Below are 27,302 nucleotides of genomic sequence, written 5' to 3'. Positions count from 1 at the left end.
CTTCTTCTTCTTCTTCTTCTTCTTCTTCTTCTTCTTCTTCTTCTTCTTCTTCTTTTAAGATTTTACTTTTAAGTAACCTCCACACCCAACCTGGAGCTTGAACTCATGACCCTGAGCTCAAGAAAGCACAACTAACTGAGCCAGCCAGGCGCCCCTCTCTTCTTCTTATAAGGGCACCAAACCTATTGGATCAGGACTCCACTCTTATGATCTGATTTAACCTTAATTACTTCCTAAACTAAAAGCCCTATCTCCAAATACAATCACGTTAGTCACACTGGGGGTTAGAGGCTCAACATGTAAACTTGGGTGGGACACGATTCAGTCCATAGCAGTGACCCAGCTTGATGGCCCACTTTAGTTACCATATCTGGTCTTTATGACTTTGGCTCTTTCCAAACATTAAATCCACTGTGAAATAATGAAGATTTGTGAGGCATTTTGGAAAGAATGTGCCCAGTTACAGAAGGCCAAAACAGAGTTCCAAGAATGTGCTGAGTACCTACAATAAATATTAGGAGGCACCACATCATGGTGGCTAAGAATGTGGGTCCTGGAACCAGACACACCTGGGTCTAGTTCTGCCCTCTATCTGCTAGAGGGGTGATCTTGGGCAGGCTATTTAATCTCTCTGAGTTTCAGTTTCCTTAATTCTAAAACAGGACTGTCAGAAGCCAAACACCAAAGGCCACATATTGTATGATTCCATTTATATGAATGTCCAGAACAGACAAATCCATAGGGATTGGGGACTGGGTGGAATGGGGAATGACTCCTAATTAGTATGGGGCTTCTTTTTGGAAGGATGGAAATATTCTGGAATTCGATAATTGTGATGTTTGCACAACACAGTGGGTATACTAAAAACCATTGGACTGTACAGTTTAAAAGGATGAATCTTGTGGTATGTAAATTGCATCTCAATTTTTAAAAATTCATAGAGAGCATCAAATGAGGATATTGAGGTTGAGTACTTTACATAACATCTGGTCCGTACGAAGAGCTCAAGAAGTGTTGACTGTAGGATGACGATTATTTTATCATCCAAACTGGCACACTTTTGAAGGTTGACAGGGGTAGTAGTAATTATTTTTTTTAATATTTATTTATTTATTTATTTTGAGAGAGAGAGAGAGAGAGAGAGAGAGCATGCGCATGAGTGTGGGAGGGGGGTGGCAGAGAGGAGAGAGAGAGAAGCTCAAGCAGGCTCCGTGCTGTCAGTGCAGAGCCTGGTGTGGGGCTCGATCTCACAAACCGTGAGATGATGACCTAAGCCAAAATCAAGAGTCTGACACTCAATCGTTCAACTGACTGAGCCACCCAGGCACCCCAGTGGTACTAGTAATTATTATATTGTCACAACAGGTGTAAACCAGGACTGTCTTGGACGAACCCTAATGTATGGACATCTAGCTATCGGCATATGGATCACCCAAGGGGTCTGTTTTGATAAGGGCAACATTTATTTGAATATTCAAGATCAGGGAGTATTAACGATTGCACACGTAACTATAAGTATCCCCTCAGAGAAACCAGTGCCTGTTGATCATTCCTTCATTGGCAAGTGAATGGAATTGCCTTTCAGGCATGTTAACAGTCTGATTCCACATTTCCATAGGTAAGACCCAACCATAACAGCCACATGAAAAAAACAGAAGAGAACTTCATCAATTTTAGCTTTCTCCTTAATAAGCTATTAAAAGCTTTCCCTCACCTCCCCTTAACATGTTTTTTCTCCATTTTGTGTTCTCTTTACCCAACTCTTTTTGTTTTTCTATTGTAATCCCCCCACCCCCACCCCCACCCACGCTCCGGGCTTACTTTTGATGCCCTTGCCTTTGTCCTTCTATGTTGCCTTTACGCTTTTGTGACCTTTCCCTCCTCTCTTTGATGCAACACACATTATTGAGCACCTATTCTGTGCCAGTTACTTTCCTCGGCTCCAGGGATACTGGGGCGAAATGGATGCAGGCATTACCACGAAGGAATACAGTCAAGGCAGGCACATCAACAGGTAACTGCAGTAGTTAGGGCTAAGTGCCCTTGTGGAAGCATGTAAGCAGTGGGTGATAAGAAATCACATCCACTGGGCACCTAACTCAGAAAGATGGAAAGGGCATAGCGCAATGGGTTCCTACTGGAGGAGACGCCTATTCCAAAGGAGGAAACAAGAGTTGGGGTTAGCCAGGTGAAGACAAGGATAGAAAAAGGACGTCAGAGGCAGAGGAGATTAGAAAGCCTGGTGTGAACGAAACTGCCAGGGGTGAGGTGTTCCTAACGGAGCAAGTGAGATGCAGTGACTGGAAAAGTGGGCGGGAGCCTTACCAAGATGGGCTGCCAGGAGAGGCAATACACCTGCTGGAAGTTGACATGGTCAGACCTGGGTTTCAGGAATGCCATCCTGGCAGAGGTTAGGGCAGAGGCTCCCAAACTGTAAAGTGATATGAATCAACTGGGGATCTTGCTAAAATACAGATTCGGCTGTCTGTCCTTCTCTCTGCCCCTTCCCCATGTACACTTTCTCTCTCTCTCTCAAAATAAATAAACTTTAAAGAAAAGGGGGAGGGGCACGTGGGTGGCTCGGTTGAGCAGCCGACTTTTTTGTCTTTAATTTTTTTAAAGTTTATTTACTTATTTTGACAGGGAGAGTGAGCGGGGGAGGGGCATTGAGAGACAGGGAGAGAGGATCCCACTGACAGTGTGGAGCCCAATGCGGGATTCGAACCCACGAACCATGAGATCATGATCTCAGCTGAAACCGAGTCAGCTCAGCTGAAACCCAGGAGCCCCACCCCCCTTTTTTGAGCATCCGCTCTTGATCTCAGCTCAGGTCATGATCTTGCAGTTCGTAGGCTCGAGCGCCACGTCAGGCTCCCTGCTAACAGCATGGAGCCTGCTTCAGATTCTGTCTCTCCTTCTGTCTGCCCCTTCCCCACTTATACTTTCTCTCTCTCTCCCGAGATAAATAAATGAACTTTAAAAAAAAATACAGATTCAGATTCAACAGGTGTGAGGTGGGGCCTAAGAATCTGTATTTATTTCTCACAAGCTCCCAGGGGAGACCGGTCTGGCTGTCGATCTGTTGATACACTTTGAGGGACAAGGGAGGAAGGAACAGGTGGAGCAGGTGGATGGCAGCGTGGACTTTGGCGGACAAGGAGGTGGGGTGTGAGACGTATCTCCATGGCCGGTGCCATAGGGCTTGGGGAGGTGAGGGAGCATGATGGGCCTGGAGGTCCCAATGTTCTCTTTGCCTGGCCCCTCATTTGCCTTCTGCCAGGGTCAGGTTTGCTTACACCACGGCTGAGCTTAGGCTACATTCTGCTGCCTTTTATACACCTTCTGCATCACCCTTCTCATCCCTGACATTTGTTCCTTTGCCAGTTGGCCCACCGACCACATGTACACCTCCCACCACTCCTTGCTACTGAATTCTTCCCATACCCACCTATCTGAGAGTGGGGATGCTTGGAACATTCCTCACCAATGTCTGCACATACTTGAGCCCCTCCTTTGACACTCCCTACCCTTTGCGCCAGTCTGGAAGGAAAATCACAGCTTGTCATTATCAAAAGCTTTCTGCTGACGTACCGTAACACAATATGTTTTTGACACTCGTCTCTGATGTGTTCTCTGATTCCTTCTAAAGTCACCCAGTTGGAATGTTCTTTTGGGTTTTTATGGTGCATCTGAGAGCTTTCCTGTGTACTATCCCATTCGCAACTTCCCCCAATCACCCACTCTCGAACTGGCTGAGGATCAGTTGTGTCAAGGATAGCATAAGCGCATCGCCACTCAGCATCTTTATGTAGACAATTGTGAACTAGACCCTTCTGGCCAACCATATGGCTGATTTCCATCTCTCCTTTTCCTCGTTACATACTGAACTCTGAATGTCATTTTGGAACACAGAACCATGCAGAGCGCTTCTAGTGAGAGTATCTGATTTGTACTGAGTAGAATAGAGTCCAGAGATATGTCTGTATTTTGGTACCATTTGATACAGTTCCAGGACTAGAATGTTTTCAGTGATGCTGATTTAATTTCAGCCATGCGGGAAAAACTTGTTCTGCATCTTGGTCTACACTCCTTCACCTCAGTCTAGCTGTTTATAAACAGCAGCAGGCATGCACCTCATTTACAGAGAGTTTGGACCCCTCCAAAAGTAAGTCTTTTTCCTTCCCTGTCTTCCACAGACTACATCCAAAAATCTCAGAACACCTTAGGGACTAAACCTTGAGACTGCTCCTTCCAAAATGCTGTTTTACTTTTCCTTAAAAATGCAAATATCTTGGGGCAGCCTGGGTGGCTCAGTTGGTTGAGCATCTGACTTCAGCTCAGGTCATGGTCTCGTGGTTTGTGAGTTTGAGCCCTGCGTCGGGCTCTGTGCTGATAGCTCAGAGCCTGGAGCCTGCTTCGGATTCTGTGTCTCTGTCTCTCTGCCCCTCCCCCACTCGTGTGTGTGTGTGTGTGTGTGTGTGTGTGTGTGTGCGCGCGCGCGCGCGCGTGCGCGCGCGCAATCTCTCTTTCTACCTCAAAAATAAATAAACATTTAAAAATGCAAATATCATGACATTGCAATAAAATAAATAAATAAGGCCCATGTCTCACACGTTTACCAATAGAGTCAGATGCAACCAGTTTTCTAAGAAAGAAGTTGAGCACGATTTCAAAGTTTGCACTGGGGACCACCCAGGAAACTAGGAAATGGAGCTCCTTCAGGACAGAGCAGAAGAAATTATTGGCCAAGCTGTGACCCTTCTTGGGGGTTGAACTCCCAGTAAAAAGAACCACTAAAAGTGGTAAGAGGCTAATTACCAGGTAGGAGCAGTTCATTCTAAAATGGAGCCCTCTCTGCAGGCAGTCTGGTCTTTTAGCATCTGGTGTAGAGCAAGGTGTAGTTAGACACATCAGAGAACAAAGAATAAGTAGGAAGTCAACCAAGGCCCTTTCCAAGGAGCCCACAGGCTCAGCAATAAACCCTGGAGGGAAGCCCAGCTTTAACTGGGTATTTAAGATTTCCTGGTGGGGGTAAGCAGAGAGAACCTAATCCTTATATTTGCCTGTGCATGTGTGAAATTCACACCAAGTTACAAGTGGTTTTTATTTTATTTCTGAAAACACAAAGCAGTTCAAAGTACTGCGTGTGTGATAGATGGAAGGCTTGAAGTTGCTTAGGATTAAACTGCTCAGAAAGATTTCCAGCCCACGTGGCTGTCCTGGGGTGGGGAGGGGTCCGGGAGAATCAAACGGAGCAGCTGCCCAAATTCCACCCTCCTTACCCACAGCCGTATTGATACTGACCAAACTAATGTCAGGAAGAGAACTCTGGAATCAGAGAGCTAGTTTAGTACCTGATACTTTCTGGTAGACACCTTTTTGAAGCTACAAGGGAATGATGATGTCATTGCCTGAGGCCTTATGCAGGCCTGGTGATGATCTAGACAGGTTGCATCTGATTCATACTCTTTGCTGGATGGTGTCTCATTGCTCAGAATTACCCTTCACACTAAAGGAAAAAAAAGAAAAAAAAATCCTAGGGTACCTCCCTAATAGCAATCTTGCCCCCACTCCTAGGACACTGAAATTACCATGCCTATATTGGAAAGGCTGTTGAAAAGTGACAATGTAATAATAGCATTCTCAAGACAGTGCTCCCAAGTCTTGTCGAAATTGCTAGGTATTCTGGGTAATTAAAACAATTATAATTGTTTGTTTCCATGTAATGCTTTAGCACTAAATCCCTGTGGTGTACATGATGCACAACCAGATTCCAAATGGTAACTGGAGTTTTCTTTTTTTTTTTTTTAATTTTTTTTCCAACGTTTTAATTTATTTTTGGGACAGAGAGAGACAGAGCATGAACGGGGGAGGGGCAGAGAGAGAGGGAGACACAGAATCGGAAACAGGCTCCAGGCTCTGAGCCATCAGCCCAGAGCCCGACGCGGGGCTCGAACTCACGGACCGCGAGATCGTGACCTGGCTGAAGTCGGATGCTTAACCGACTGCGCCACCCAGGCGCCCCTGGAGTTTTCTTTTAAACTTGAAGTCAATGAAACAAACCTTCTGTATATATCTAGCAATTATATATCTAGCAATAGGAGACACTCAGGACACAAGAGAGACCATTAGATGTCATATAGTCTGGCGCCTTCATTTTATAAGTGAGGAGATTTGGATCCAGAGCAAGGAAGAGACTTGCCCAAGGGCTTTCTGCAGGTTAAAAGCAGAGCTGGAACTGAGCTCATTTCATTACACCAGGCTGTCCCTAAATGTAAAGAAAAAACTGATGTCTAGGTGTATGAAGGACAAGAAAGATAAACACCTAAAACTCATTCCTTTGATTCACTCTTTCCTTTCATGGTCACGCTGTTTTTTCCTAACTTTACTTTTTCTCACCTTTTGACTATCCTGTTGACTCACACTTCCCTCCTGCTTACAACTCCAAGGTCTCTCCATTCCTGTCTCTTCCTTCCTAGAATCAGTTTGACTGCATTTAGAAGGAGAGCTCAGTATGTCGCCCAGCAGGGCTCTGAGCCGGTTGGAAGCCACCCTGTTCTGACAGGTTGTGAATTTCACAGAAACTCTATAAAGAAGCCTTTAAGAATAATGCCTTTTAAAACATCTACTTAATAAGAGGCCATGAAATGCAACGTATTAGGGTTACTGTGGAGAAACTGTGTTGACTGAACAGAAAATCTTTTAAAATTATATTCAGGAAACTATTCCAAATTAAATGGATTGGGGGAGGCATGTGTCAAGTTTGGGGATCCATAAGAAAGTAGTATATCAATGTATAAAATATTCACCCAAATGTTGAAACCTAAGTGATGGGATTTTATTTGCATTTTTTTGTTGTTGCCAGAATTTTCTAATCTTTCTGTAATGAATTTGTCCCATCATGTGTTAGTTAAAGCCGGATTCAAAAATGAAAAAGAATCACGAACTTCTAAAGGCTTCTAACTGGTTAGCAAGACGCAAGGTCATGTGAGCTATCACTCAGGCTAATTGCCCCGTCACAAGACGTCTCATTCGCGCACCCTGTCAACACCCCCACATTAGCCAGGTGTGCTTGCTTGTCGACACCTGTGGACTACACTGAGGGACCAGATCTGCCCTGAAGCAAGAAGCCTATAAGGGGTGCTTGACTCAGTCCTAACTTGGCCTCTTGCCAAGCTCCACCCTTGAAGAAGTCACTTAGGACCTGGTATTTCATTCCTCTTCCCCCACGTAGACATCTGTCTGTGTTCCTGACCCTTATTCACCTCGTCTTTTATTTCGGCTTCTGCTGCTTGGTGCTGCTTCCCACAATGGCAGCCGGCTAGATTCCATAAGCTTTGCTCTCCTCTGGACTGATTTTCACCCGTGTCCTGCACACAGTGATTTGCTGAACCCATGGCTTAGCACCAAAACTGAACTCTTAGGCCTGATTGTGGCAATCTACCCCTTTCCTCCTAGTCTGCCATGCATATAGCCATCCAAGCCCTGAGTGCTGACTCACGCGTGTGGGCCGTGGGGTGACCTGGGCTGTATCACCCAAACCCTAGCGGTTGCCCATTTTTCTTAGTCTGGCTTAGTCTGGGGCTGATGCCAGGTTCGCAGACCTCTGCCATCCTCCCTCCTCCAGGTTATTTCAATATGGCAGATCTATTGTTAGGATGTGTAACATAACCCAAAACAGTTGTCTGGGATTCTCTTACTGTACTCAGAGACAAGTACGGCCAAGCTCAGAAAAATTTGTATTCATATATTTTTTAAAGTACTGTACCTCTAAAACTCTAGCATACAAGAAAGAAAGACAAAGTATGCTTTAACCTGCAAAATGTTCAGTTGGGGGAATCCGAGAAGGGAGCGGTGGCAGGAATGATTACTTATTCTCAGTCTTTGGTGGGAAATTGGGGTCCCAAGATATACTAACCTTTGGGTTTTAAAATTAGTTGCATACTCCCAAAGCAAGCTTTTCCAATATCTTACTCCCTTAATTTCTTACGTGGAATTATTTGTGCAGAAGGATCTGGTTAAACGGACTCATTGTCATTTATAAATCAAAACCAAACATATTCCTCCCTTATGAATGTTGAATTTGATATTTGCTTGTCCCAGCTGACGAGGTTCTAGTCCACATTCCTACAAATGCAGAAACGAACAAACATGTTCATGGTGGCATCTCCAAACCGACTTGACTTGGGGAGCCTATGTAGGCTACTAGGAGAAGAGATGACCTCTCCTTCGTTGAACTTTGGGGGAGCCTGAGTCACAACATCTCTCATCTCTGACAAACAGTCAGTGAGGGTTTACTTGTGGTCACACAGTTTTACATGGGTGCAGGTTTGGTCCAGAGATATTTTGTTACTGTAATACATGAAATATTTGTGCCACATCCCCCCTAAGACTTGACTTCCTAGAATGTTTTATTAGCTAAGTGACATTTTATCAGCGAGCTCGTTGGAGCAGGGGTTAGCTGCCTGGCAGCTGAGGACAAGAAGATAATTCATTCTTTCATTGCTTCAACAGATGGTTATTGAGCACCTACTATGTTTCAGGTAAGTGCTGACTATACTACAGGCAATCTGTGACTTCACCAAATTAGGAGAACTCCCTGTGTCCTTTTGGATTATAACTGTCCCCTCCCACACACACACCATTGAGTCCCAAAGAATGACCTATCCTTTTTGGCTTCATGTAATTCTCAGCCACCCTATACCTTATCTTTCTAACTCTGTCCATTTATCTGAACCATTTCCATTGTCCATCTGCCCCCACGAAAGCCCGCTGACGGCTATTTCAGGTCCTGCTTACCCCAAGTCAGTTTTCCCCTGAAACTGTTGACCTGCTTTTCTGCATCATTACTTCAATCACACACAAGAACTAACTGCTTAAGATGTAAATACCAAGATAACTCCAACACACAGTGACTCTTGAAAGACAAGCCGTAAAGACTGGATACAGTGGTCAACTGCATGAGTTCTTAACCCAGAGGGCCCCATTTAAATCCTCTTTCTACCACTTACTCTACTTCTCTGCCCAGATTACTCATCTGTCAAATGGAGATATTAATAGCACCTATTTCACCGAGGATTTTGATGAGCTAGTACATGTAAAATACCTATACTAGTGCCTAGTACATAATAAATAAACATTCTTGTGATATGTCTTGGCTATTATCATTACTTTTTAGGTTGGAAAGAAACTGAGTAGTAATTGTGGGCTAGTGGCAATGGAGTTGAGATTTTTGAGGCAGGTACCTGGAACCTCCACATATCAGATGATGTGGCTGCACGCAGATGGGAACATGAGGCCCCGCCATTTTGAGAGGAGTCCCCTAATTTGATTAAGTATGTTGGACATGGAACTTATATAGCAACCATTTTTCCAAATGAAGTTTCTTTCGTTGTTTTTGAGTTTTTTCCCCTCTCATTCAGAAAGCAAAATATGCTCACTAAAATATCAGGGTAAAAAATAAACAGAAAAACAAGAGGTAGATATAAAGTGCTTATGAGCATATCCCTCAAAAGACAGACAGTATTAGGACCTTAGGGTAAAACTTTCCAGATCATTCTCAAGGCATGTGATACGGTAAGACTTTTTGGTGGCCATCTTTTAAGAAACTTAGCATTATATTCTAAATATCATCATTAGGGGCACCTGGGTGGCTCAGTTGGTTAAACGTCAACTCTTGATTTTGGCTCAGATCATGAGTTCAGGCCCTGGCTCAGGCCCTCTGCTATCATCAGGGAGCCTGCTTCAGATTCTCTGTCCCCCTCTCTCTGCTCCTCCCCCACTGAGGTGCTCTCTCTCTTTCTCTCTCTAAAAAATAAACATTTAAAAAATTTAAAAAAACGTATATATCATCATTAGTAGGGGCACCTGGTTGGCTCACTCCATGGACTATGTGACTCTTGGGGTTTTAAGTTCAGGGCCCCTCATTGAGTGTAGAGATTATTTAAAAATAAAATCTTAAAAAAATAAATATCATCATTAGTTGCTGTATAGGAAACCACCCACATGTTGGACACGTAAATTGTTTTCTCCTTTTAGTTATCGCAAACAACACTAAGATAGACATCTTCTTAGATGTACATCCATCTTGGCACACAACCTTAATCGTTACCTTAGGATACTTTTCTCCAGAAGGTGAAATCCTTAGCTTATTTAGGTTGCATTGTTGGTTGTTTGACTGCTTTTTGTCTGAGAATTTTAATGAAATACTGAAAAGTTTAATTTTTTAATAAAATCTCAGACACTGAAATATAAATATAAGTTGTGGGAAAGCTTCATGACCATCATTGCCATTGCACTGTAAAGCAGGGAGAGCACTTTACTTCCTGCTGGGTACCGGGAGTCTGGAGGCCGCAGGCTGTGGGAAGAAGTGGGGGGCGGCAGTTCTGGAGTCTACACACTCCTTCAATTCCCGGCTCAAGTACTAACTTGCAGTTGTATGACCTTGGGCTCATTTTTAACCTTGCTGAACCTTAATTTCTTCATATGAAACATCCCTTTTTATGACTTGGCCCATGCTTGTCTCTCCTATCTCATCTCTGTCTCTCAAGGCTCCCATAGAACCCTCTGCCCACAACGGTAAGATCCGGTCAGACTGAGCTCTGTTTCTCCCTTTTCCTCTAGTCCAACTCCCTCCTTGTATCTCGGGAATTAGTACTGATCGTTAGGGCTTCAGTTATTCATCACCTCCCTCGAAGAAACCTCTGTGACCATCCCCTCGACATGTACGCTTTGGTCTGGGTGAGTTGCCCTCTTCTTTTGTGCCATCAAAAAACTCTCCTTGCCACTGTCATTTGTACACATCACACTGTTAGGTGCGGACCTGTTTGCACTTCTGGTTCTTCCACTACACGGAGAGGTCTTTGAGGTCAGGCACTAGGTCTTATTTTTCTACGCATCCTCAGGAGCTAACCCGGTGCATGCAAGCAGTGAAGACTCCTCAGCACTTGTCAACTGACTGATGAATGAATGAAGTAGTATAACCACCCCTTGTTTACCAAACCGTGTTAGCTAATGAATGAATGAAGTAATGTAAGTGGAAATCCCCGGAAATGGCATCTCGGGGCACTAAAGGCAATGGACAGTAACTTTGTGACAGATCTCTTGCAATCACTTAAAATGTTCTGAATGTGAAATTCTGGAGAACCTCTGTCTTTGTTTGAGTCTGTTGAAAGGTGAATTTCGTCATCATAGACAAAGGACCTTTTGTTTAAGACAGCTAAGCCCAGCGATTAGTGGTGAGGCGCCATGCCTAAATGCTTCCAGGGCCTGGGGTCAACTCACCCAGACAGACCTCCCCTCTCTGGCCCCACACCTCAGACACAGCAGAGAAGGAGGAAGTGGGTAAAGAAGAGAGGGAATGAAGAAAAGGGGGCTGGAATAAGACCCTGTGGGGGTCAATAATTGCAGCTTTTGCAGAGCAGCTGTGTTTCGAAAAGACAAGTTATACATCAGGGAGTTCCACGGCCCCCAGAGAAGTGCCCCCCCCCCCAATGCCTATCACCTTCCATTCTTCCTCAGCTTTGCAGCCCTCTTCTGCAGATCTTCCCTGTGGTGCCTTGCAGAGGCATTCCATTGGCCAACTCCCCGTTACCTCCTGAGGTGCAAATGATCTATTGAGTATTGAGGGTGGATCTCTCAGCCGAAGAACTGGTCTTGCAGTTCTGACAGTCTGGCAAGAAACTGCTTAGTGGCACCCGTATCACAAAGGCTGGTCTTGCCCTCAACTGCTGGGATGGCAGACTCCGGGTCCTTTTAGGAAATTGCTGGCTCAGTCGCCGCCTCCCAGGTGGTTCTTCCCCTCAGGCCACCCCCTTTTGGTCTCCAGACGACATTCAGCTCAGTCAGTTTGATGAATTTCTCAGTCTCCAAGTTGCGGTTGACAACGGCATTGTCTTAAAGCACAAGCGAAAACCAAGCTCTTATTTGTGTAATATGTTTGTACTTGTGACGGGACAATGATGCAAATACGGGGTAAAGGGCATTTGAAAGAAAGAGAGAAAATCCTATAGAATTCAGAGGAATCTTGCCCTTTGGCCGGTTTCACGGGGAGAAGCCCTACAGAGGGCTGTAGCTCCACTGCGAAGCCTCAGCTAGTCCTCCCCAGGCCTGGGCTGATGGCGGGCCGCGCACCATGATGAAAGGTGAAGGGGTGGCAAAGCCCCAACTCACTGAAACCCTTTGCAGAGATTCCCACGAGTGCAGACTTGAACAAACACCCAACCACCACCCACCCAGCTCTGAAGACGGTTCCCAGTCCCCGCCCCCCGCATCCCCAATGCTCTGGAGTGCAGGTTCCCTCCTCCTCGCAGCTGCAGGGGTGGGGAGAGAAGAGGCAGAGGAGGAGCAGGGGCGGGGGTAGGGGGGAGGGTGGGAAGGCTTGAGTCTGGGCCTCTCCTCTGAGATGGAGCATCCGGAGGGCGGCCTGGCAGCCGGGTGACAGCAGAAGGTGCGGGGCCCCTAAAGGGGTGGGACTAGCACACTTGGCCTGCTGCTCAGCCTGGCCCCGGGCCAGACAAAGCACAAGCACTTCCTTTCTTTTTCAGTTCAATTTATTCTCTGAATCAACAAACCTTAGGCTATGAAGGGCAAAGCAAACTCAGTAGTTTAAACAAAGGCATTCATCAGGCAGCTGGGGCCCCCTGCAATGACAGATCAATTCCCACCCCCCCCCACCCCCCACCCCGGCAAAGAACCAGCCGACCTCCGCTGGGCTGGGACCCTAGGATTCCAGGATGATTTTTCTGACGTGGTTTCGAAGCTCCTTCTCTTGGACTTCTTTGTACAGGCAGGGGGTGGTGATGAGGTGATAGGGGCGGTGTGTCAGCCAACGCTAACGGAGCATCTAGTGTGGGGCAGGCTGCTTGGAACTAGAGGGAGGGTACATCACGAGTTCTCCGAAAACCAGGAAGCTTCGCCACCCGCACAGAGACCCCACTAGAGCCATAAACCTACCAAGTAACCAGTTACCAGCCAAGGTTTTAAAGCTACACAGACTAGGGCTCGAACCCCGGCCAACTCATTAATTTAAATAGCAACCTGACCTGGGGTACGTGGACCTCTCTGCACCTCAGTTTCCGTGCTTGTGAAATAGAAAAATAATATACCAGGCCTCATACTTATTCCAGGCCTTATTGCTGCTTGGACGCAAATATCAGTACGTGTGTTCACCAACTAAATTTGAAGCCAGGTTCCATAAGGCATTGGTGTGGCAAACACTGGCTCCCGTTCTAAGTGTTTTACATATTCATTTACATGTTCATATTTGCTTATTACATGTTCATTTACCTATTCATTTAACCTTTGTAGCAATCCTATGGAGTGGGTGCTAATATTATCCCCATTTAACAGATGAGAAAACCCACCGCACAGCGAGCTTCTGTAACTCCCCTAGGCAGTGATACTTCTTTGATTTGTGTGAATGTGACACCTGTAACATAGGCCGTCCATAAATACGATCTGTGATTATTAGTCAGTAGTACTGTTATCATTACTATTAACTATGTTACCATAACTATGAGTGGTTACTGTGGACTAAATTAAAATGTAGGTAAACACAAAGGGTTTGGCTATTTCCATCTGCTTCCTTAAAGGAAGCCCAACATTATTTTAGGTAACTCTAGACAGTTATAATGGACCCTCCCAGGATTAATGGCTCCAGGGGGAAAGAGCAAATCCCCTGGGGCTACTGACTAAGCAAAGGGCAAACCGCTAGAAAGCCACGATGAATTAACCCTGGGAAGCCCTGAAGGAGGAAGCACAGACCAAGGCAAACAGCTCTGTTGCCTGGCGGTCGGCGGCAAAATCAAGACCTATCCAAAGAAACTCCAAGTCAAGGGTGAAAGACATTCTGTGTCAGTTTGCAAAGTGTAGAAATAAAGAGGTCTGCAAGCAAGGGAGAGGGGAATTAACATACCTTGACTACCTTCTTTGGGTCAGGAATAGGGTAATTCATTTATCTTCATGGCGACTTCATGAGGTAGGTACTATGATTATCCCGATTTTAGTGATAAGGGCACAGACTCAGAGAAGTGAAGTGACCCACCTGACATTCCATGGCTCAAGACTGCTAGAGCTGGGACTAGAACTCTTTCCACAACCCCATTTTATAAATCCAAACAGAACTCATTATTGCCCACCCTAAACATGCTCCTTGTATTCTATTCTCTGTCTTGGTGAATGGGGGCCACCATCCAAGCAGTCACCCAAGACAGAAATTTGAAGCTCATTCCCATATCCAGACCAGCATCAATTGCTTCTAGAAATTCTACCTCATTAACATCTCTTGTATGCACCCTTCCTGTCTGCCTCCACCATTCCCTATCAGGCTGGAATATTGATACTGGGGAAGGTATGTTAGGACATAGGCTGCCTATCTAACACTGGAACCACTGAACTTGAAGATATCATCCAGATTCTGCCTGGCATCTCCAGCACTTAAAACACATATTTCATGAAATATTGGCTGACTGAGTGGATGGATGCATAAATTAATGAGTAAGCAGATGCTAATATTCCAACTTTGAGATTCCTTTTTTTTTTTTAATTTTTTTTTTAACGTTTATTTATTTTTGGGACAGAGAGAGACAAAGCATGAACGGAGGAGGGGCAGAGAGAGAGGGAGACACAGAATCGGAAACAGGCTCCAGGCTCTGAGCCCTCAGCCCAGAGCCCGACGCGGGGCTCGAACTCATGGACCGCGAGATCGTGACCTGGCTGAAGTCGGATGCTTAACCGACTGCGCCACCCAGGCGCCCCTTGAGATTCTTTTTTTTAATAATTGTTGTAAAGTTTACATAATTTGAGAGAGAGAAAGAAAAGGCATGAGTGGGGGAGGGGCGCAGAGAGAGGGAGAGAGAGAATCCCAAGCAGGCTCATTGCTGTCAGCACAGAGCCCAACTCACGAGGTTTGAACACAGGGCTCAAACTCACGAACCGTGAGATACTGACCTGAGCCGAAATCAAGAGTCAGCCATTTAACCGAATGAGCCACCCGTGTGTCCCCCACTTTGAGCTTCTTAAACTCCTCAGTGATTGTCCACCACCTTCAGGATAGAGCCCCAAATTTACATATAGACTAGTTGGCTTCAACGATCTAGCTGCCGACTCCCTCTGCTTCAGCTTAATTCTCAGATTGACTTTTTTTTTTCCTCATAAAAGAGCCACATTCTCTTTTGCATTTTGGCCTTCAATCTTTCATTTGTGTGGACCACCACACATCCTCCCCACACTAGCTCCCACTCTTCACCTCCTTAGCTCATGCTCAGCAACATGAGTGGTTTATTCTTTGGAAAGTTTTTCCTGACACCCCAAATCCAAGTTTTTGGAGTTGCCACCACTCAGTCTCAGATTGGCCAAGTGACTTGCCCAAGGCCACACAGCTTGTAAGCGTCAGGGTCCAATTTTCCCTGCTTTATGAGATTCCAAATGCACGTTATATCATTTGCATTATTCCTCAACAACTCAGGGGGCTAAGGGGTTAAGTGACTGGCCCAAGATTACACACCTAAAGTGATGCAATTTTGTAGCCCTAAATCCAGCTGCATTCTACTATACCAGATCAATTCCATCTCATTGGAGTTGAAAAAACTTTGCGTTATGAAGGGGTAGGGTATCGATTTCACTACTGACAGAGGTACAAAAGATCCCTCATCATTATAAATTGACAAACCAGCTCCTAGACAAACATCCCAAGGGTACATACCACTACCAATAGAAAAATCCCTGGACAGTTCTTTGCTTTCTTGTTTAGCTTGAATAGTGCTCCATCTTGGCACTGTCCCCTCTCTGCGTCTGTCAGAAAATGAGGCATGGCGGCCTTTATGATGGGTTCCCAAGGGAATGAAGTAAGCTGACTCACTACATTCTCTCACTGGGTAAGCCACTGGGTACCCACTGCAGTGGCCAATACCTTCACTTAGCAATCAGGTAAGTGTAAGACTTGAAACGACTCAAACTTCTAGGGGTGCCTGGGTGGCTCAGTCAGTTAAGCATCCAACTTCGGCTCAGGTCATGATCTCACAGTTCATGGGTTCAAGCCCTGCGTGGGCTCTGTGCTGACAGCTCAGAGCCTGGAGCCTGCTTCAGATTCTTTGTCTCCTTCTCTGTCTCTGCCCCTCCCGTGCTTGTACTTTGTCTCTCTCTCTTTCTCTCTCTCTCTCTCTCTTTCTCTCTCTCAAATAAATAAACATTAAAAAATTAAAAAAAAAAAAAGAAATGATTTAAACCTCTTCATTTGACTTAGGCTCTAGAAACCATCGAAAAGAAGTGTGCTTTTGGAAATTCACAAACAGCAGATTTTCTTCCCTTCCATCATATGCTTCCATAAAGACAGAATTGCATTAGATGGGGAGGATATCAGACAGGACTGTGTCAGATATGGTGCTGAGATTATTATTAGCCTTGAAATTCTCCATCTAACCCGGAGATAAACAGTTCAGGCTTAAAAGAATGTCATCCTACAATGACACTACTGCTCCTGGTACCTGTAGGTGTTGGGAGGATTCATCCTCAAGCTAGACACCTGACATCCCCTACTCTTTTTGAGAGCTCAGAAGGCTCCAGCTTTGGTCTCATCCTCCCTTTTTCTGTTAAGAAAAGTCCTGGTCCTGGGGCACCTGGGTGGCTCAGTCGGTTAAACGTCCAGTCTTTGTTTCAGCTCAGCTCATGATCTCAGTTCGATCTCATGAGTTCGAGCCCAGCATGGGACTCTGCGCTGTGTCAGCTCAGAGCCCGCTTGGGATTCTCTCTCCCTCTCTCTCTCTCCCCGTCCCCCACGTGCTCTCTCTCTTTCTCTTTCCCTCTTTCAAAATAAATAAATAAACTTAAATTTTTTTTAAATGTCCTCACCCTCAGGTTGAAGAGGCACAACTGAATTTATGCTAAAATCTGCCGTTATTTAAAAAAGTAATTGCCTCATTTCCTTTCTCCTCCTGCCTGTCCAGTCTCATCATCATTCTGTAGAGTCCTTCTTTATTGCTGAAGGACGCAGCCCATGATCAGTGCAACACTAGGAGTGGTGTTGATATTTGACAATGATCAATTTTTTTTTAAATATATAAACTATCTTTTTTTTTTTAATTTTTTTTCAACGTTTTTATTTATTTTTGGGACAGAGAGAGACAGAGCATGAACGGGGGAGGGGCAGAGAGAGAGGGAGACACAGAATCGGAAACAGGCTCCAGGTTCCGAGCCATCCGCCCAGAGCCCGACGCGGGGCTCGAACTCACGGACCATGAGATCGTGACCTGGCTGAAGTCGGACGCTTAACCGACTGCGCCACCCAGGCGCCCCTGATCAATTTTATTAAATAAATATGACAGCTTGAAAAGTACGATGAGGTTTTCACTAAAACACATTTTCCTCATTGGATTACATTTTAGTAGGCACATTCCAAGAAGTCTGCAGTCCCATATCTATCCTGCATCCCCCAAATACTCTTGGGAATGCGTAAAGGAAAAGGCTGGCTAACAGCCTCACAAAGTCCATCTATAAAATCAAGGCATAGTGCCTCGGAGTATAGATATGCAAAGAAACCTCAAAGATCCAAGATGTCTCCGGGGCCAACCACTTTTCCCAGCAAGCTAACTGACGGCATTAACAAGTCAAAGACAGGTCAATAACCCAGGAAGTTTGTCAATCTTGCAAGGGGAGTGAAAGGAATGTCTGAAGCCAAAATTGGTAGCACTGTCCAGGGGAGAGTGTGACCTTGTTCAAGAACTTTACCTACCCGATGGTACGGTCTACTGTATCCAGAACAGAGACTGTAAGACATTAAGACCTCAGGAATAATTTGTTAATGAAATTACTCAAATGAATGAATGGGTGACTTAAAGGTCTCAGTGACAGGGCATTTGTGGAAATGGCTGCATTAGCAGCCCATCGAATATTAGCATCATGGGTCTGATTCCTTTAAATCTGACTCTTCTGACACATGGTATCCAATGTAACTGATTGAGAGGACCCTAGTGTCCCAAGTCCCACCGTAAATGGTGCCACTGGCATCCCAATTGTAAATATCATCTCTGACTTCTGTTCTTGTGCAGTGCTGACAAATCACGCTTCTGAGTCTGGAGCCCTAAGCCAGATCTCGGACACCAGCAAATTCATCAAGATAATGTTACGGGGGGTGGAGTAAACACAAAGGGTTCTGGATGTCAATTAGTCTTACCCAGGAGACATTATTCTATCTGATCATGGGTCCTGTTTGTACTTCTACTACTTCACTTTCTGTAAAATCAACACCAATGCCCAAGACTCCATTATTTTTCCCCATGCAGCCAATTATTTTCTTAAATTTTATCTTAAAGGAAAATTCTCCCTGGGACTGATCCATGCCTCTTGAGACTTCAGTCAATTTTGGTATCAAAAGCCCCTCTGTGTGACTCTCTTTAGCTGCTAATGGTTCTTTCCATTATGGTTCCAAGTATTTCTTCATCCTGTTTAAGAAATTAGCACTAATGGAAGAGAATATGTTTAGGTTGCTTTTTTTCCTATCCCCAACCAAAGTCCCTGAGGGTATGGTGCTGGGGTGCATTTTAAGGAATTATTAACAGGGCTGAGGGACCTTTTTTAAATATTTATTTTTAAGTAATCTCTACACCCAGCATGGGGCTCAAACTCACAACCCCAAGTCACATGCTCCACCGACTGAGCCAGCCAGGTGCCCCCTGAGGGACCTTTTAAAGCTTTCGAATTAATGAAAAAATTCAGACCATGGTATCCTTGACCTCTAGAAACCACTTGCTCACATAGCTCCTCATCTACAGGTAAGGAAGGAAGGAGCTACTAATTGGCTTACAATAGTCGTCGAAGGCTCACTGTATACCAAATTCTATGGCCTTTGATGGCAACAGAAAATAAATAATGTGCATGAGCCATATGACAGGACTAGAAGGCTACTGACAGATGAGTCTTCTGGATTCGATTGTACATGGAGTAGTGGAGAGACTTCTGGATTGGAAGTCCCAACTCTGCATTTACCTGCTGCATAATCTTGCACAAATCACTTAAGCACCCTGAACCCCTACCTCTTAATTTGCAAAACGGGGAAAGATGAGCCTTTCCCCTACCTTCACTCACAGGGCGGAATGCAGGATCAAACGAATGAATGGACGTAAGATTGCTTTGTAAATTTTAAAGTGCGGTCCATTGGTGACTCACTACTATCATCATCATCATCATCATCATCATCACCCCTCCTCCTCATCATCAGTCTACTGTTGTTAAGGAGAAAAGATCCTGTTGGATGAATGGATGCTAGCCTAAGGTTCCACTCCCCTCGGGACACAGCTGCTCATGGGACTGCAGTCAGTGCGCTTGCCACTCTTGGTGACACCAAGATTGCTACTTACAGAGCAGCCTTCCCAGGGCAAAAGGGATCAGATGCTGTGACACCCGAATTGCTGGGTATCAAATCTCTCCCATTGTCTTCCAAAGGAACACAATGTGTTGCAGCTGGAAAGAGACAAACTGATCTGAAGCGAAATCATGCTGCCTCCAAGTTGCTGGAGTCAGCTCCTCAGAAGGTGAATGTTACAAAGCTACGGTACTCTGCCTCCCCCCCACCCCGCCCCATTTAATTGGATCTGAATTTAAGCTACACATTGAGAAAGCTCTTCTGTCACTTTTTGTCAAAGAATTCTCTTTGAGTTGCTTGGAATATCTATAAAAAATGTAGCCTAAAGCAGTGTCTTTTGAATACCCAGCTCGCTAATTCGGGTCCTGGAACACTGTGGGCAAACACCACCGGCCTGCGAATGGATAAACTACCGAAAAGACATTTTCCGCCATTCAAATAGCGTTCCAAGAAAGAATAGGAAATGCCTCATGCCTCTAATGGAGGCTATTTGCTGCAAAAACAAGTCATTCGGGTCTGTGGACCTAGAAATGCCTTTTGCAAATAAAAGGGAAAGGAAGAGAGAGCAAAACAGCCACTGAAGCCATGAAGTCATCACCCACAAAGCACATGATTCAAATAAAAATGAAATACTCATTTGAAAAGCGGGTTACCCACACACCCAACAGCAGTTGTTAGTTTATGTGTAAAAGAAAACAACCAGCATTTTGTACGGATCTCAAAGAAAATGAACAACTTGTTCCTTGTTAGTGGATAATATAAATATCAGAGCAAATAGCATCTTTTGTTCAAATAAAATCATAGAACATTTCAAAATGCTCCTACATAAATCCTTACATCAAAATGTACATATCTTAAGATTCTGGAAGATGAGCCCCAAATGATGTGCTTAATACATTTGTTCTTCCTTCAAGAGATGAGGTATAATTGTACGCAATCATCTCGTAGCTAGGAATTATATTAAGAACCCTGAACTATAAGTACTAAATCAAACTAAATAGTCTCTTATCCTATTTTTCTCTTCATACTTGTCATTACTTCCTGAAGTTCTCATTACCGCTGCATAAATTCTACCCCCTTCCGTAGGTTTCCTTCAGAAAAGGAGGGTAACCTTCCCCCTTCTCAGAACCACGGTTTTCTCCGCAGAACCACGGTTTTCTCCGCACAAATGTTCCTGAGGTGAGACTCACAGATTATTTCAATGCGCACTAATACCTCTCTGGGTTCGATGAATCAGTTCTTGCTGCTTTGTCTTTTTACAAATATTTAGCGTCTCTTCCAAACTCGCTTTTGTTGTCCCTTGAGAAAAGAGAACCTGTTCTAGAAGAAAGGTTAATGGGAAAACACGAGCTACACTGTGATATTCAATACAGACTTCTTTTTCCAAAGCTAAAAACCACAGTCCTCCTTCATTCAGTCCTACAGAAGACCTAACATCGCCGGCTAATGGGCTGCCCACAAATGACCACTATTGAATGAATAATAAAGGAATAATAGCAATGTGATTTCCACTTACATCAACCACAAAAATCTTCTGGGAATCATCCAAAAACTGCACTTTTAAATGTAGCATTCTTGGAGAGGCCGTTGGGCTGCGAGCAGGCTCCGAGTGCTGTGGGAGCTGTAGACAGGAAGAGGGGTTTTCTCCAGCTGCATGCGGTGCGCTGGGGGTGGGGTGGGGGGAGTGCACCCCCCCCCGGGCCCCCCCCCCCCAGCAGGGCATACTTCGGTCTGCTCCAAGTGATGCACACCCAAGGGCGTTTGTGCTGCGCGGCGCTGGCGATCAATTTGGTCAACGTCAAATCCAAGTGGACTCTCTCTAGCCCTCTTAAACTAGTTCCTTTCTTCAAGGGAAAAGAGAAAGAGGGAAAGCACTCGCAAGCCCTGGGGATTTTCTTTATTTCACAAAAGCACAATGTGAAAACCCTAGGTGAAGCTTCGATAAACTGGAGAACAGCCCTGTCTCCAAAGTAAAGGGATTAGAGTTGGTCTCAGGTTGTACTAGAAATTTCATGGCCGAACTAGGAGGCTTTATACATAATGATTTTAATTGCTTGAAGTTCCATGACTTAAAAATGAAAACTGTGTTAAAAGGAATATACAGAAAGGCTTCACTCCCACTCCTGCCCCCTCTATTCTGGGCAGAATAGTGCCCGGCGAATAGTGTCACGGGTTGCTGATAGTACACATCTACCAGTAACCAACTGTATTAGGGTTTTGCTGTTGTTATTTAGCTTGCAGTGTGTCTTTAAGCAAATACCGTACAAGCAAGTACGAAAGTATTTCTTATATGTAGGTAGCGTGCTGTCGCACTGGTCCCTGCCTTCCTTTTCTTCCTTCGCATATCATTGTGTTCTCCCTTTAGCTGTGCCTGGAACGCTTCCTCGCTTCTTTTGACAGCCATATGATTTTGCATGCCTCAGGTAAAACGGCTTACTCAAACGGTTCCCTATTGGTGGACATGGGTTGTTTCCAACCTTTGGCTATTGTAAACAAGGCTGAGCTGAATATCTTCATATGTATGTCATTTTATATGTGTGCAGGTATAGCTGGAGGATAGGTTTCCAGAAGTAGGATTGCCGGTCAAGGATTACAGATTGGTAATTTTGATAGCTATTTCAAAATCTTCCTCCATGAAGTTTGTCACGGGTTGAATTGTGTCCCCCCAACATTCGTGTGTTTAAGTCGCAGCCCCCAGTTTCCTGGAATGTGGCTGTATTTGGAGACAGGGTCTATAAAGAGATAATTAAATTGAAATGAGGCCATTGGTGTGGGCCCTAGTTCAGTATGATGGATGTCCCTATAAGTAAAGAAGATGAAGGCACAGACACTCTCAAGGGAAAGACCATGTAAAGGCACAGGGAAGAGAAGACGGCCACCTACGAGCCAAGGAAAGAGGCCTCAGAAGGAAACGACCCTGCCAGTGCCTTGATCTCAGACTTGAGGCCTCCGGAAATTGTGAAAAAATCAATTTCTGTTCTTACAAGCCACACTGTCTCCGGCACTTTGTTACGGGAGACCTGCCAAACTAGTACAAGGGTTGTCCCAGTGTGCAGTCCCACCGACAAAGTATGAGAGTGCCTGTTTTCTCCAGGCTCACTGACAGAGCATGGTGTCAAACTTTGGGGTTCCTGCCAAATTGACACGTGAGAAAAAGAATCTCAGTGCAGTTTTTTTATTGTTTTATTTAGTTTTATTTAGAGAGAGACAGAGAGAAAGACCATGCGTGCGCAGGGGAAAAGGGCAGAGGAAGAGAGAGAGAGAGAGAGAGGATCCTCAGGGCAGAGCCCAACGTGGGGCTCCATCTCACGACCCTAGGATCACGAGATCCTAATCGAGAGTTGGTCGCTCAGCCGACTGGGCCACCCAGGCACTCCGTCCGTGCAGTTGTAAATCTGAATTTTATTGTTCATTTTATGAAGGAAGTTGAGCATCTTTTCAGATGCTTAAGGGCCGTTTAGAGTTGTTTTTCTGTGAACTATCTGTTCATGTAGTTCCACAGCCCCCTCTTTAAAGTATTGGCTATTGCCCTTTTCTCTTCAATCTGGAGGAACTAGTTCAACATTGGCTTTGTCTGTGATATGAGGTACAAATATTTCCTCCCATTTGTCCTTTGCCTTTCGACTTTGCTTATGGTGTCTGTGTGTTGTTGTTTACCATGGGAAGTTTTTGATTCTGGCGTTGTGAAATTTGAGTCATAGTCAGAAACGTCTTCTTCACTTCAAAGTTTTCTTTTAGTACTTCTATGGTATTGTTTTTTTAAATTTAAATCTTTATCTATTTGGATTTTATCTTCATCTATGATGTGAAGTGTGGATCAAATTTCATCTGTTTCCAAATGGATACCTAATTGTCCCTATGTCATTGACTAGAAAGTTCCTTTCTACTCCCATCGATTTGAGAAGCTGCCTTTATCATATATATAAAATTGCCATCGTCTGTTTGGTGATTTTTATTCTCTTCTATTCATGTTCCAATTCCACACTGTTTTAATTTTTTTCACACTGTTTTAATTTTTGAGGCTCTAGAGTATGTTTTTTCCCCCTAAATGCATTTATTTTTTAAAGTAATCTCTACACCCAATGTGGGGCTCAAACTCATGACCCCAAGATCAAGACTCAAACACACTACTGACTGAACCAGCCAGGCACCCCCCTAGGGTATGGCTGCTCCATACCACATTGCTTTTCATTTAGAGTTTTCCTGGCTTTTCTTGTTTACTTATTTTTCTAGACAAGCTTGTGAAAAATATGTTAAAATGATAAATTTACTTATGGAAAGTTGTATGTCTCCGATGGTGATTCTTCTTTTTCATGAGGCATGTATGTCAGTTTGCTCAGATATACTTTTATGTCCTCTTCTGGAAAGTTGTACTCATAAACATTTTCAACCATACACAAAACCAAAGAGTTTAGTACAATAAACTCCCATACACTCATCGTACAGATTAAATAGTGTTATGAGCTGAATTGTATTCTCTCATAATTTATATTTTAAAGCCCCAACCCCCCTGGGCCCTCAGAATGTGTCTATATTTGGAGATAGGGCCTTTAAAGAGATAGTGAAGTTAAGTGGGGTCTATGGGTGGGCCCTAATCCAATCAGACTGGTGTCCTTATAAGTAAAGGAAATTTGTCCATACAGATACCAGAGATGTACATGCACTGAAGAAAGAGCACATGAGGACATATGGAGAGGGCAGCCATCTGCAAGCCAAAGAGGCCTCAGAAGAAATCAAACTTCCTGAAACCTTGATCTTGGATTTCTAGCCTCAAGAACTATAAGAAATAAATTTCCTTTGTTTATGCACATAGTTTGGGGTATTTTGTTATGGCAGTCCTAGAAAACTACCACAAATAGTATTAAGATTTTGCCATTTTTTCTCTCTTTCTTTTTCTCTCTACCTCCCAGGAATTATTTTAAAGCAAATCCCAGACATCATGTCATTTCACTCCCTTCATACACTTACTATTCATCTCTTAAAGATATGGGCATTTTGGGGCGCCTGGGTGGCTCAGTCGGTTGAGAGTCCAACTTCGGCTCAGGGCATGATCTCACGGTTGGTGAGTTCGAGCCCTGCTTCAGGCTCTGTGCTGTCAGTGCAGAGCCCGCTCTGGATCCTCTGTGCCCCTCTCTCTCTGCACCTTCTCCTCTCATGCCCTTTCTCAAAAATAAATAAACGTTCAAAAAATACATGGGCATTTTTTTTGTATAACCCCAAGACCATAATCACAACTAAAAAAATTCTTGTTATCATGTTATACACAGTCCATATTCAAATTTCCCTAATTGTTTTTTTTTAACAGTTGGTTGTTTGAATCAGGATCCAAACAAGTTCCATATGTTGCATTTACTTGTTACATCTATTAATTTTCTTTTAACCTATAGCAGTACCCTTCCTCCCGTGCCTTTGATGTAATGCCTTTGATTAAAGCAACTTGGCCAATTGTCCTACAGAGCGTTCCACATTCTGGATTCGTCTGCCTGCCTCATTGCGTTATCATTGTATTTGTTATCCTGCTCCTCATATTTCTCGTAAATGGAAGATAGCTATAAATGCTTGATGAGATTCACATTCAACTTTTTTGGTAAGGAGACTTCATAGTTGATGCTTTGTGCTTCATATTCCATCACATCAAGAGGCTTATGTCTGGTCGTGTCTAGTGAGACGAGGATTGATTAATGGGTTTAGGTTATGCACATCAAAGTATTTGAAAGTATTCCTCATATAGGCTTTGTGCATTTCTTACACATGCACTCCTAGGTATTTACACTGTGTGGCTGTTTTTTCAATGGGAGGGGGTTCTTCTCTTCCATTAAATCTTCTAAGTAGAAACTGTTTGCATATATGAAGGGTATTCTTATATATTAGTGTTCTATCTTGCTAACATACTGAACTTTCTTAAATGTTTGTGGTAGTTTTTCATTTGATTCTTGAGTTTTCGGGTATAAGACCATTATATTACATGTGAATAGAAATGGTTTATCTCTTCTGGTACAATGGTAATTTCTTTCTTTTGTCTAATTGGATTGGCTAATAGCTCCAATGAAAGGTGAAATCCTAGTGGCAATTGTGGGCATCCTTTTCTTTCTCCTGAGTTTAGTGAGAATGATCCCAGTGTCTCTCCATTCAGTAAAACATTGGTTTTTGAAAGAGACATTTAAAAAAACACATTTATGGGGTTCCTTGGTGGCTGAGTCAGTTAAGCGTCTGACTCTTGATCTCCGCTCAGGTCATGATCTCTTGGTTTGTGAGATCGAGCCTGGAGACGGGCTCTGCACTGACAGAGAGGAGCCTGTTGGGATTCTCTCTCCCTCTCTCTTTCTGCCCCTCCTTCACTCGCACATGGGAGCGATTCTCTCTCTCTCTCTCTCTCTCTCTCTCTCTCTCTCTCTTTTAACCTGAAAAAAAAGTACATGTAAACCTGATTGGGCAAGAAGCCCAAAACACCACCCTTTGTCTATATTGAATTAACTTATTCTATGTCACTAAGTAAATAGGCTGGTAAAATTAGACCAATCAAATGCCGGCATCTGATGGACAAGCGTGCATACCTTTGCTAATATTTTGACAGTTCACAGTACAGTCTCCACAACAACTCCAAGTGGGGAGGCAGCTGCAAGGCTGGTGGAAAAAGCAGTAGCTCTGGTGACCAAAGAATCTATTTTAAATTTTTTTTTTCAACGTTTATTTATTTTTGGGACAGAGAGAGACAGAGCATGAACGGGGGAGGGGCAGAGAGAGAGGGAGACACAGAATCAGAAACAGGCTCCAGGCTCTGAGCCATCAGCCCAGAGCCCGACGCGGGGCTCGAACTCATGGACCGCGAGATCGTGACCTGGCTGAAGTCGGACGCTTAACCGACTGCGCCACCCAGGCGCCCCAAAGAATCTATTTTAAATCTTACCAGCAATGTGACCTGAGGCAGGTCACATCAAACTCCCGTGCCTCAGTTTCCTAACCTATAAAGCAAGGTGACAGTTCTAATCCATAAGGTCTTGCGCAAGTGCACACAGTTGGCACTCAACAAATGTTTGCTGGATGGGTGAATATTAAGGAAATAAATATGAATAAGTCACTCTTTGCTGAAGTTTAGAGTGGTAAAAGAAGAAGGAGTTCTCTCTTTTCCTCTCTTTTTCCACCTAGACTTTATTCCTTCAGTTATTACTGGCAATGTGTTACTAATAGACTGTGATCCAAAACAGGAAACTGTCCTAAAGGAAATTTTCATATTCTACTTTAAAGTAAAAATCCAAAGTTGAGCTCACCCTTGGAAAACTTAGGCTGGCTGGTCTGTCTTCACTTAGTTCCTCCACACACAGGGAGGTGGAGAGGGAGAGCTGGGCAGGAGGCCAGAATAGGAGCGAATGGGGAGTGAATTCCAGAGTTTGTGAGCTAGGATGGAAATAGAGGACTATAGAATGTAGCTTTTACCATTATCATGTAGAAATAAATAGAATCAACCTAAACCAAAAATAAAAAGCACCACACCATTGTTTTTTCCTGAGATCCAAACAGTGATCTGTGGCATGACTTAAGGGATAGAAGTAAAGAATTCTGACCAAAATTATGACCCCAGTTCCTGTCATTTCATCATTCACGCCTTATTTTGGGGGGGGGGGGGTTAAAGTTATTCTTTTCCAGGAGTCCCTTATTTTTTACCAGCTTTATTGAAATACAATAGACATATAATATTGTGTAAGTTTAAGGCATACAATGTGTTGATTTGATATACTTATATATTGTGAAATGATGACCTCAGTAGGGTTATTAACACATTCATTACCTCACCTAATAACCATTTAATTTTTGTAACGAGAACATTTAAGATCTACTCTACTAGTAACTTTCAAGTATACAATATAGTATTGTTAACTATAATCATGCTGTACATTGGTTTTCTAGAACTTATTCATTTTCTTTTTTCTTAAGGATTTTATTTTAT

The 27,302-nt window shown here is 44.0% G+C and overlaps 1 protein-coding gene across 1 annotated transcript in view; it reads right to left on the bottom strand.

Moving 5' to 3' along the window:
* Positions 1-20,961, bottom strand: part of FRMD7 (FERM domain containing 7) — a 54,383-nt gene extending 33,422 nt beyond the window's left edge. Inside the window, exon 1 of the mRNA XM_040468062.1 lies at positions 20,874-20,961. Within this exon, the coding sequence (XP_040323996.1) occupies positions 20,874-20,930 (57 nt within the window). The 5' untranslated portion in view covers positions 20,931-20,961. The remainder of the gene's footprint in view (positions 1-20,873) is intronic.
* Positions 20,962-27,302: the final 6,341 nt, after the last annotated feature.

This window comes from Herpailurus yagouaroundi, unplaced genomic scaffold (genome assembly GCF_014898765.1).
Source record: "Herpailurus yagouaroundi ecotype Mexico unplaced genomic scaffold, PumYag 67681, whole genome shotgun sequence".
NCBI lineage: Eukaryota > Metazoa > Chordata > Mammalia > Carnivora > Felidae > Herpailurus > Herpailurus yagouaroundi.
Note: the sequence above shows the minus strand (reverse complement) of the source record. Positions and strands in the feature narration are given on the sequence as shown.